The sequence below is a fragment of the Malurus melanocephalus genome, unplaced genomic scaffold (genome assembly GCF_030028575.1).
Source record: "Malurus melanocephalus ecotype Western Australia unplaced genomic scaffold, MMel_1.1 scaffold_94, whole genome shotgun sequence".
Classification (NCBI taxonomy): domain Eukaryota; kingdom Metazoa; phylum Chordata; class Aves; order Passeriformes; family Maluridae; genus Malurus; species Malurus melanocephalus.
In genome coordinates, this window is record NW_026623326.1 from 813,506 (window position 1) to 826,399 (window position 12,894).

Consider the following 12,894-nt stretch of genomic DNA (forward strand, 5'->3'; position numbering starts at 1 on the left):
CGGACAGACAGGACTGCAGGGAACGGGCCGAGCCCGGCACTGCCCGGGGAAGATGCAGACACAAAGCCAAGCTCAGGACCACGTGGAGCTCATGCGTATTTCAGGGTGTACTTTTATCTCATGCTCAGTATTGCGACATTCTAAAATACTTAGCATCAGGAGTTCATCATAAATATTTAGAAACACTGAATGATAACAGCGGTGAACTTGTTCACGTTGCTAACACACTGGATGTAGCTGTACATTAAGCACSAGCAATAAGTTTCCTTTTTGCCAAACAATTATGTCAGACAAACATCTGGTTGTAGACAACATGGCTTCTGCATCAGACTAATACAGTTCTTATAGACACAGTCACACACATACACAAAATTACATTTCAAGGCTGGATATACTTTTTAATAATGCTACYGCTCCAATTTACTTCAATAGCTGTGGCAGCTTTTGTTTGTTGGGTTGTTTTTTTCTCMAAAAAAATTAAAGAAATACTGGCAAACAATGCACATTACTCAGTTGTGTTACTACTTCRTAGAGTACTGACTGGAAGACGCTGTAAGAATGTGCAGCAGACTTTCTGGGTCATGTCAGACTATGGAAACATTCCTTAAAAAAATACCTTCCCCCTGCAAAGTCAGAATTATTCAWTTTTTGAAAGTATATGAACTAAAACCCAATAATTAAACAAGAGGAAATATTAGCCCAAAGCACGGTGATTTCCCACAAGAAGATCATGGCCTCTGAAGTTGCCTCTCGTGGCAGACGCAATCAGGATCAAAGCTAGAATAAAAAGAGTTAACACTGTCTCAGAAAAAAGGAAAAAGGAAGAAAGAAGAAAAGCCCATGGCTCTTGTGCGGCAATCATCACATCKCTTTTCCAGTGATATAAACATCTTTGTTTGTTAGGCACTCCAAGTTCATGTCTCCAATGTTATTCCAACATTTACTTTTCTCAGTGTCTCACTGCCTGTATAATTTTMTTTTAATTAAGACTGGAAACATTCTGGAAAGCTTCTTTGGATAATGCACTTTGTTTGTGTGTTGTTTCTCATCAGCTGAACTGCRTATTACCAAAGAAGGCTGCAGAGAGTATTTCCTGTAATATGAAAAGATTCTGGTGAAGATACAGGGACACTGCCCTAGAAAGTTACTACCTTTTTTTTTTTTTTTTTTTTATATATTTACATAAAAAAAATCAAAAATAAAATTAAAAAGGAAAAAAGAAAATGTTCTTCAAGTTGTTGTCATGATGGAGTCCTGTTTGGCCTGTCCCATGAGCTGTGTGTCATCCACCGCACCATTGCTGTCCTGGCTCACAAAGGATGTATCCAGCCCTGCTCCAGGAGGCCACCTCTTGCCTTGTCTGGAGTGCTCCATGTGCTGTGTGTGGCTGCTCAGTGGSCACTCAGCCCAGCACACAGCCCCCTTCTCAACAACCTCAGCCTCGGACAGCATGCTGATCTTCCAGCCATAAACAGTTGCAGTGGAAGAGCCATCTCCAGCCAAATATCCACAAAAGCTCCGCAGAACRGTCCATATGCATTTTTGTCCTTGTAAGGAGATGTGCTGTTTACAAGAAACACAATTAACCAAAGGAAAAAAAAAGACCCTACTGTACAATATTTACATCTAGAGGCTGGGCCGGTATTTGGTCCATAAAATCAATTTAAAAAAAAAAAAAATCATATAGGAAGTTATCCAGTCCTGTAGGATCTGTCCATCATCAGCTGTTGGCAAAGGTCCTTCCAGGGGAGGCCTCGGGCCTGTAATCATATTTATTCAGTGTGCTGGGATAATAGGTTGTTGTGTACACATTGGTTTGCTGCAGTGGGTAGAAGTTGGTCCTGTCGTCCGGTATCAAGTTGTTCTTGTTAAGTGTCTGTAAAAGAGAAGAGGACATGACAGGCATGGCAACAGCACCTTACAATCGCTCTCTGCTCCCTGCACACTCCTCCCTCTCACCTGCCTCCTCCAGCACSGACTCTGCTGCGACCGCCGCCACCTTCCCTCCGGCTGGGAGAGCAAAGCAGCACCTCGTGCTCGCCATGGGGCTGGGCTGAGACCACAGCTCCTGCCCRCTGTCCCTCAGTGACCTGAGCTCAGCTACTGCTAGGGATGGACACAGAGCCTTCTCCAGGGACACCGAGTCTCCTGCAGGATGGAGAGCTGTCTGAACATTGTCACACAAAGCCATGCTGGGCCTACACGAAGGTTGGTGATTAATGGCAGCGCTCACTTCTAACCTCATCCAAAATGCTCACRGTACAGCCTGGGCTCCCTCTCAAACTCAAAAGGTGCCAAAGGGCAGCTTTTCCTCTCTGGAAGAGCAGGTGTGCATTTACCTGATCTCCATCTCCATTGGTAGATATCCAGGTTTGGACCCCCCGATATTAAGTGTGTCACTTCTGTAAGCTACAGTATAAGTAACAAATCATGGTCACTTTTGGAAAAGCTAAAATTACTTAAAAAAATTTAACAACCACGTAACAATTGTCGGAAACAATAACATAAAAATTGAGAAYGACAAATGCCCCTTTTACCACAAAATGTAGAATTTTTTTTCTCCCTCCCCTCTTCCCACCAACAAGCAGATGTCCCCCTCTCCCCGGATAAAAGCCCATTGCTATGCCAGCTGTTACTATGCACAACGATAAAATCACATTTTGAGAGTGTGCGTGTGCTCAGTAATTCTATGGAACTTTCTCCTACCTCACAGTCATCTGATTTCTGTGAATTTGTTCGAGGTACTTTCATCACAGCTTTTTCAACTAACCCCTGGCTTAAATTTCTTATGCCTATCTGTTGTCTGTGTCACTCCAAAGGCCACCTTTAATGGCTGTTGTGCAGGGAACTCACTCCTTTGATGTGGGAGTCAACACCAGGCGTGCTGCTACAGCATCCTTTTCTTCAGGGAATCTTTAATGAACAGCCCATTTAAAGAGAGTATGAGCATCTCTCCAGTCAGGAGCAGAGAKGGAGATGTCTAATGAGCCAGCTGGTCCTGGGCCCTAATGGTTGCTCTGGGCCCTAATGGCTGTTCTGCCCTGATCTGATGCTCCGGGGAACCACTTTACTTCAGTTCCTCCTTGAGACAAACACCGYGTACCTGACCCAGCTCAGGGCAAGATGAGAACTAATTAACTAATATTCGAGTCCATGAACTCCCCAGCTCCTTTAGTGTTGCTCAACCCGTTGGACTTCAGTCACCTAAACTCCAGGCAAAGCGGCTCCATTAGAAAAGTGAGAAGAAGTCTCTGTTCTCCCTGAGGGCAGGTGCAGATGGAAATTTCTGGGCAAGACCCTGTCCCCAAAGCCCCAGCAGAAGCGGGGTGACCTGACAGCAGTGGKTTCCCTGCAGATGGGGAGCAGGGTCTCACCCTGTGCATTCACCCATTGCACAGTCAGGGTTTATCCACATCCCAGCTGAAAGGATCAGCTCCCCCCGGGCTCAAAAAAGAGACCACAGGCAGTACATTTATGTCCCTGTTTCTCTGTAATCGAAGCATTTTACTGCATGGGGAGGGGGAGAGGAGGAGGAAGAAAAGAAAATGCTTTCTTCTAATCAGCAGACTGACAGCTACAGCTACCCCGGGAGCTTACARTTCCCAATTTCATACAAATCTTCACCTGGAAAAGCTTTTCTGTGACAAAGCTACCCTGGAAAAGAAATTTCCCAATTGCTGAACCACCAAATAAGTTTTTCWGAAATGAGCACTGCCTGAAACATCTCATACATGAAAACTGGAGGAGACCCAGCCCCCTCCTGGTCTGACTGTGATCTCCCCCSCCTGGAGTCTCTAAAATGATCCCACAGCACAACACTTATAGGAACCAAGGAGACAATTTGTATGGACATGCTCTAAGTGACAAATACTTCCAAGAAATGAGAATTYGTGCCCTTCAATATGAAAGCAAGAAAGGAAATATCATGCTTTGCTCCCAGTCACCCTAAGAAATATTAAAGCAGTGTGGCCAACAGTCTGCTGCTTTGTGCTGGAGTCTGGGAAACAAGGAATCCAGCCTCAGTCCTCCAGTGCTTGCTATGCTTCCTTGGGAAATCCAATTAACTGCTCTGTGCTTCCGTGTCTTCTGACCCAGCTTGAGAAAAACGAATTTTGAGATTCCTGGTAAAAAGGCACTTTACTAAGCACTACCAGTGAGTATKTGGGGGAGCTGCTCTCTGGTGAGCCCCACAGGTGCTCACACTGGCTGTACATGATGGTTGCTGTTTCCTATGGATGYTCCCAGCCCAGGACACCCACCATAGGCACTGCAATGTCCTCGGTCCACCACAGCAGGAGGAAGAGGCTGAGTCCCACTRCCACTTTCTCTAGGCACTCTTGAAGTTGGTCCAGCATCCTTGTCTGGGCCTTGTCTGGGTCAGTTCAGATTCATGACAAGCCAGGATTACCATCTCTCAAACGTAGTGAGATCAAAATCCTGACCTGGAATAGCTCAGGACCATCTTGATCTGAGGACAAAGACCTCAGGAATCAACTTCTTTGGCTTTCAGATGGAAAACCTGCATGAGTTTCGACATGTTCCATAATATTTAAAACTAGCCCATTACAACAGATTTAGCAATTAATAAACATAGTTTTTATTTTCCCTTCTCTCTCTTCTTATGCTCATATAATACTTACTCAGGAAAAAACCCACAACTGGTCATTTGCTCTTTTTGGTTTTATTTTTGATGGAGGGCTTATATCTTAGGGAAATACCTCATGAAAATGGTTTAGTGGAATTTATAATGCAATTAGTTGCAAAGAATTTGTCTCTGGAAATGCTGTGATGGCAGTACTGTCCTAAATCAGCATGATCAATGTGCACTGACTTAACATTTCCCCACACAGACTTATTGTCTGTCTCATTTTAATAAACAGATGATTAGGTTCCTTGGCACTAGAAATTGGTTGATATTTTGTAGAAGGGAAATTAGGCAGCAGTGAAATTTAGAGATGTACACAGACACACTCATGCATTCACTGCCGGAGAAGAGGTTGCAGTTAAATCTCTCTGGGTGGATTCTTGTGCTGCTTTACTCAGAGTTTTAACTCTTGCTCTCATCCTGCAGCTCTTCACAGTGATAGTGAAGAGGCAGGCATTTGTCAGCATGTGCAGCACTAAGCTGACCGAAGCAGCCCAGCCAGCACTAGAGCTCCAGCTGTCCTCACCAAAGGTTTCAGGGGAGGAAAAGAGACTTGCCTTTGCWACCTGAGCCCTCCTGCACCCCTATCCTGCACCCTCCAGGGAGACTTGTCATTCATGTGAGCACTTCCATACCTTACTGATGACACTTTTCCTGACACTCAACCCATATCTTCCTCTTGCTGTCTGCTTCCTCCCATATCAAACACTACTTGTCCTCCTGCCAGCAAATACAACCTTTTAGGACTGTTGGCTCAGTAAGCAGAAAGAACCAAAAGCCTGATGATCAATGCTTACTGCTGCAAATTACTTGCTGCAAAACCTCTGTGCCATACACATGATATATTCCAAACACTGAAGAAAATGTGTTTTAGACCTTCATTTTGGTCCTGTCTTTCCTTGAGAAGAAAGAAGCTTCTGGTATTTGTGCAAGCATAATATTCCCCATAAAAAGTGAGGCCAGACTGAGCTAATATGAAAACCTGTGCAATGTGCTGAGGAAAAGTACTCCATTCAACTAATAATTAATTCTTTTATCTGCTTCCTTCCTTACAGTATGAGCCATGTCATCCTGGCATAGTTTATATAATTAATTCTTTTGGTCTGTTCAGCACTAACCTCAATTCAAGGGCCTGTTAGCAGAAGGAAAGCCACCAGCACACCCTAACCCAGCCAAGTGGATCACTCAAAAGCAGGCCCAACTTCAACTGCTTTMTTTAAATGACACTTTACTAGGCTGCATTGCATATGACTAATACAATTTAAAAAAAAATCTCTGACCCAGGAACTCGGCTTTGTCAAGCAGGGATGTTTTCAGATGGACCAAGACAGTCATGGCTTTAACAGAATGTAAAGGAACAGCAGCTTGCTCCAGTATATGTGACTGTCAACTAACCAAGAGGTCCAATGTCGTTGCCGCTGAATTGCATGCCCACACCAAGCACAACAGAATCCTGAGTATTTTAATATTTATAGAATTCTGTGAACAATCTGATTGTTCCTGCTGGTGTGTTTGCAGTAGAACTGGGGGGTCTGAGGGGAAGGGTTACAGACCCCTCCCCTGTGTGGGGCTCTGCCCCCATGCTCACACCAGAGGCAGAGCACTGACATGCACTCACAGGCTGCTTCTCCCACTCACAGCCAAGTTCTGGGTGTGTTAAACATGACTGCATTGTACCATATGCACACATTTAACTTTGTTCAGCTTTCTCCATTGATATTTTTAGYCTAAGCCATCATTCAGATTTTCCATTTGTTCCTTTTTCTCCAGCAAGGCCTTGCCACTATTTCCTCAAATTCTGCCTCTGCTCCAAATCATTAAGTCATTATCCACTGACCTACTTGCTTACATTCTCCCAGATGTATCAAAACATCTTTGCACGTAACAGTATGGACTTCCAGTACTACTCCCAACTCCCATCCTACAGCTGCAAGTATAAGCTGTGTAAACATTTCTTACACACATAAACAGATCAAATGTCTCAATTTTCAATACACAGTCATGAAAATCTCAAGCTTTTTAACTTGCTTTAAAAAGTTGATGAACATTTCCCCACTCCCAATTAAAAGGAATTAATTATATTTTTTAAAGCCATAGTGAAAATGAGACCTATGAAAGCATCTGATACACTTACAACTAACACCAAAATAGGGCCATAATGTAGTTCCCACAGGGTAACATACGATGGCAAGATTTCCTTAATCTGCTCATGTATAAAGCACTCAGCTTTTCAGAGCTCAGCACTCTCTCTAAGCTCCAGATCTTCCTTTCTATTTTGGGGGCTGTGGAGGAAGAGTCAGCAAGTTTCCCTGGAGTTTTGTAGGTTAATCTTCACCAGCTATGCAGCATCACAGGCCCAGTGAAGTCAGTGAGCAGGAACAATTTCCCCCACCCTCACAGCTTCTCCACTATTTCTCTGTGAACAGGTATAATTTCACTTCTTCCACTTCCTACCCATGACACTTTCCTCTTTAAAAGGTAAAAAAGAAAGAAAAAGTTGGGTAACCTTCCCTGGGCAGCTTCAAACCACTTTTTTCAGTATTTATGGTTACCACCACTCARCCTCTGAAGAGGTTGAACAACACCGTGCACACCTTTCCAATGGCCAAAACTCGTAAGAGATGTGCTGGCTGTGCCAGGGCTGCACAGGGGTAAGTTTCCATCTTGAAAGTTTGTTGGTAATGTTGAACAACCCGGYGTACTACAAAGAAAAACTTCCCCTTTCCTTCAGCACAGAGTGCAGGCATAGCAGCAGCAACAACTCCAACCACTGCTAACCCTGGTCATCCACCATGGACACAGGAGGAGGTCTAAAATCAGGGTCCAGGGAGCAGACAGCAAGTTTGTAGCCAACCCATTCCTCTTAGTAAATCCAAATGAAGCCCATGTGCATCCCTCATCCTTCCRCTGCAGAAATCAAGGACAACACTCCTGCTGAACTCAGTCACACAATGATCCCTGAAAGAATTGAGGCAGCCTTTCCAACTTTCCTTGTAACAGCATCCAACAGACCTCCTGTAGTAACAGTGGGATGGCCATTACACCCCCTCATTCCCCAGGAAAACGGAGGGATAAGGGAATTGTGCAATGATGTAATGAAATCAAGATCCAACATTTAGGTTCTTTTGTGCTCCTTTTAAGCCCTTTGCTTCTTGCAGKGAAATCAGATTGAGCAAAATGCCTTTTTGATGCAGATCAGCTGCTTCATGGAGCTAGCCATGCCTTCTWGTTAAAGGATGTTACTTTTTGCATTGTAGGAACATTAGCCAAATGACTCAGGGTTGTGGAAACATATTAATATTATGAAACATTTCCCACAGCTTGTACATCTCTGGAAGTCCCAGGGCAGAGATCTCTGAATTATAATTAACCAGTAAAATTTGGAATAATTAGCATAATAATTACATTTCAACRGAATAAACTATACAACTTAAATAACCTCTTTTGGCAATAATTGACACCAAGAAAATACATGACGTCTGGCCCACCCACATGCTCCCTTTCTTCTGATCAACTGGATGCCACAACACTGCTGTGCCTCTTGAGCTAAGCATTGCAAATAACCCTGGAAAGATGGAAAGTTGCCAGAAAGACCTCATGAGACCCAAGTATTTACTCCAAGCTAGGAGTGATTTTTAAGACTTGAATGATTTCTCTTTCTGATTTTTCTATAAAATTTGCTTAGTGCCTTATGCCAAGCAAACTATCTCACCTGATGCTTTTATAAAACCTCTTAAGCTCTGCCTACATGAAATCAAAGGCAGCAATGGCCRGGGTTTATGTATTGACTTTTTCCTGATGAATTCAATAAGGCAGTTTGCAGGATTTACAGTGAAGTGTAGATGTACAGAGGAGGAACCTATTTTCTATATAAGAAGGTTATTCATCTCAAAAAGAGCTACAAAAAAAAATCCCACTGGGACAGTAAACTTATGATTGCATGTTCTTTTTGGATGGAAGCTTACCATATTTTTAGACTGGAGATTCTTTGTTCACTGTTATTGGTAAATAAATTAAACAACCCCCAAATGACGGCAGCAGCTGTCGATGTGCTCAGGTTCACARTAGAGCTAACATTCAATTATAAGAAAATGAATAGCTAAAGTTATCTATAGCTGTTTGAAAATAGCTATTTTATCCTTGCACTTAGGAGGGAGTGAAGTTTTATTACTGCCATTTTAAACTTAGAAAACCCTTCAGAGTTGGCAACATAAAGGACCATTGTCAGAAGGATGCTTTGGCACATCTCTGACTTTAAGCACATGAGTAAGATGGCAAAACAAACTGCATGGAATAGTAAGGCAAACTGAAGTATTTTCCTGAACTGGAAACTGAAGTCTGAGGAGGTCATGGAAATCTTCCCCCTGGCAAGTGCAGGTGTCTAGCCTAAAGCTTGCTATTTAGTCCTGGCTTGCCTATGATTTGGTGGTGGCAACACCCATGACGTGGTGTCCAGACACAAAAGAGGAATTCAGGGCTGCCCAAACTGCTTCCCAATATAGCTGGTGCAYAGGATACAGCAGACATGATCTCAGCTGTGTGGGAAGGTGTGAACTGTCTCCTCACTGCGCTCCTGTGCCTCGGTGAATGCCCTTCCTGGGTGCCCACGTGCGCTGAGTGTTACTAGAGAGGCTCACTGCACCCTGCACAGGCTCCAGTACTCAGACAAACTCACCAGAGGCATCATCATGACCCTTTAAATGCACATTAACAGTCACACTGGGTGCAGATGATGGTTTGGAGCACTGGGCTCTGCTGGGCTCCAGCTGATGCCAACTGGTCCGGGGMTGTCTGGGGGAGGCAGCTCCCCCTGCCTCGCTGCAGTGACTGGAACAAGAAGCCTTGAGGGTTTGGATGGCCCCAGAGCTGCTTGTTCTGGTGAGCTACCAACACAAGTCGTGCAGCCTGCTGCCAGCCCACAGTGCTACATTTAGACTGAGAATTGCAAAGGTGTAACTGCCGTGGTGAAAAAAGAAGTAGTAAAAATAAAAATAAAAGTAAAAACTGGGCCCAATTTGCCATCTGCTAACTCCATTCAGTCTCTTATAGTCCTACTGCTTTCCAAATTCTCCCACCCTCTAAATAGCTCTTTTTTGATTATTTTCCTCAAGATTGCTTTGTTTTCTCCTCATGTTGCATGTCACCTTGTCATTTCCTCTCTACATTTGTAACCTCCTCAGGTCATTTTCCATTATTTCTATACCAAMGGCTGTTTTTTTGACATACCTCCCAGTTTAGTATCTTCTGCTCGTTTAATTAACACACTGACTGCACCCTCTCCAAGCTCATTAATGAAGATATTAAATAAAGCCAAACCTTGCATTACTGTCTGCAGTGCCCCAAACAACTCCTCCCCATASCCCTGTTTGTTCCCATTAACAATTGCCCAGTGTTCACAGTCCATTAGCCAGGTTTCAATCTCTACAGCAGCCTTCCTGTCCAAGCCAATTTCTATTTACACATCACAAGATTATTTAAGACACCAATACCACCCTCTTTTCTTTAGATGTATGGGCGAGTGAAACTACATTTTTAACCAGCTGAGAATCTGCAGCTCAAACTCCGTGCAAAAAGTGATTATGTTTGATTTCTCCCTGCTCAGCATTAGGTCTTGGCTCAGCTGTCAGCTCAGCCGAACCACCTTTCATTTCATCAGGGTATGTGATATGTTGCCTCTCAAATATTAATTCAGATCTTCCTGCATATTAATACTGACAGAGATTTGTTTCAATGAGTTTCCACTGCTGTAACTGAAACTACAGTCAAGTCAATCCCATTTGTTTCTCCCGGTTTCACTCTCTAGCATGGCCCTGTCTGCCAAATTTTACAGAGGGAGTGGGATTTAACACCCCATTGATGTGCTGGGTTGAATGGGGCAGGTCCAGGCATYCTCTAGTGACTGGGGGCCCATATGCTTACAGATGTTTTGTCTTATCCCCAAACCCAACTGACGTTTCCCACACAGACTTACTGGAGCTACTTGTGTGACTTYGGTGCATTGGACTTGTGTAGCTTAACAGTGACTCAATTAGCAGGGCGGAAATTGGCCTCCTTTCTCACTAACACTTTTGTATTACCTTTGCAATTCACAGCACTGGGGGTTTGCCCAAGGTCCATGATATTTATAAAGGTAATTGGAGYTGTTCATTAGCTGGTTCTCAGAGACTGGGATACGGTCCATCTAGATTCCTTCATCCACAGATTTTCAGTTCTTTCCTTCATTCACATGCTTTGTGCCAAATCTCAGGACGATATTAGAGCTGAGTTAATGAGGATTCCCCAGCTGTATAGGAGTGCAGGCAGAGTTATTCCTGCTTCCTTTATGCCAAACATCTTGCGCACATATAAATGATGCACCAGGGAAAGTGGCCATGGCTGCAGTGTTGCTCYGGACTGTGCAGCCCATGCCATGACAGCAGCCAGAGCATCCTGAGCAGCCCTGAGCTCTCAATTGCTCTTCAGGACTGGGTGGTCATGGTTTGGAAAAYAAAAAGCYCAGGTATTTCATCTGTCCYTGCTCAGAGCTGCCAAACACTTGGGAAACTGAACTCTAGTCTGAACACCAACACAGTTGTCTTTATTTTGCATGCAAGTAGCTCAATTTCTTTATAACTCTACCTAAGAATCTGCTTAAGAATCTGCAAGTGGAGCTGTTCAGGAAGAATAACAAGGCAGCTCCTCTCCAAGTGTAGCACAAAGGWTATGTTTTCTGGTATTTATTGTTTGTCTAATATTACCCTCTCCCTTTACTTTAGCTCCCTGCCTCTTTCAAGGCTCTCTTTRAAGTCTTCTGCAAACACATAACTAATTCCTCCTGCACATCTTGGTGGCACTGAAGATTTCCTGGTTCAGCTAATACACATAATACTTCAAGCCAGAGCTCCAAGGAGACAGAGGGGAAGAGTCACTCCAAGCACCTGGACCAAGGGAGAACCATGAACTTCTAGCAAATGAGACAAGGGTGTATTTGAAATATTCCTCTGCTGACCAGCAGAGGGAAGTCATGTAAGTAAACAGCAGCCAGTCAAATGAGATTTTGTTATTCCCATTCCTGYAGTTCTTCAATTAATTATTCTTCCAGCACAGCTGGGTGGGTGCAGGCATGTACATGTCAACCTCAGAGAAATTAGAAAAGGGGAAAATTGCAAGAAAAAGGTAATATCTGTCATTAGATCAATCAGTGTAGCTGGAAGAATCAGATAAGCTTTAGAACACATCTGTCTGTCTTCAGYTCTGAAACAGCAGCTCACATGTTAAAAAACCTGCCAGATTTTCCAGCTACACTCATTGATCTAATTAAAAACAAACCAAAACTTGTCTGACTRCAAACAGATTATCACAGCTGCAGCAATACAGTTCCGAAGAAAGGCTCATGTGAGCACCCATGATGAGATGCCCATCCTGTGAAGCGCAGAGCATGGACCATATCCCTAACCTGGCTGTGGAGGATACACCTGGTTTTAAAGGAGGAACAGAGAAGGCTGAGCCAATAAAGAAAATCATGACGGGATTAATATGCAGCATCTGCCCACAGCATCAAAACTTAATGTGGCTTAAAAACAAAAATCAGGCTCTCTTAAAAACGGTGAAAAAAAGGGAACAGTGAAGATTCCTACCCTACAGGGARCAGCAACAGCCCTGTGAAGCAGCAAGGGTTTGCATGAAAAGCAGATGGAGCGGGGACTCAATTCCCATCGGGGGACTGCTGTGAGCAGCTGCTCAGTATCCCAGAGGGAGCAGGAGCAAGGTAMCACTCAGATCTGAATTGGCAGTCTCCCCTACTCTTAAATACTTTATCTATGCGAGTGCAGTATCTGTGACTCMCACACAGCAACCCGCTGAGCCCCCGCTGCCATGGGGTGGGGACAGCACCAGGAGAGGCACATCCCTCTCTGGGCACAATCATCCCAGGACAGCCACACCTCCAGGCATGCTTGACTGCTCAATTTGACTCGAGCCAATGATATAAAGGGAGAAAAGACACTAATAGATTTTGACTGAGACGCACCACTTAATCCTTTTTTCCCCATCAGTAAGCTCTCTTGCTTTCCCTTCATAGTAGGCATTATGCAAATCAAGAGTCCCCTGAAGTGATATTTGCAACTGCGGGATCATACAAGAAAGGGCACAATGCTTCTTTGCCAATTCAACCCCCTGCCCCTACTATTCTATTTCAAATAATACTATACTCATGGTAAGTACTAAAAATACGTACTCTACCATTCAAGCACTTAATGTTCTTAAATGGC

At 43.9% G+C, this 12,894-nt stretch overlaps 1 protein-coding gene across 4 annotated transcripts in view; it reads right to left on the reverse strand.

Annotated features, from left to right (window-relative positions):
* Positions 1-1,188: 1,188 nt before the first annotated feature.
* Positions 1,189-12,894, reverse strand: part of SEMA5B (semaphorin 5B) — a 262,758-nt gene continuing 251,052 nt past the window's right edge. For 3 of the 4 annotated variants that reach the window (XM_057368566.1, XM_057368567.1, XM_057368565.1), the window contains one exon: positions 1,189-1,876. In XM_057368566.1, coding sequence (XP_057224549.1) covers positions 1,721-1,876 — 156 coding nt within the window. In that variant the 3' untranslated portion in view covers positions 1,189-1,720. Of the gene's footprint in view, positions 1,877-2,339; positions 2,410-12,894 lie in introns of all 4 variants that reach the window. The other variant, XM_057368568.1, reaches the window with a different exon arrangement.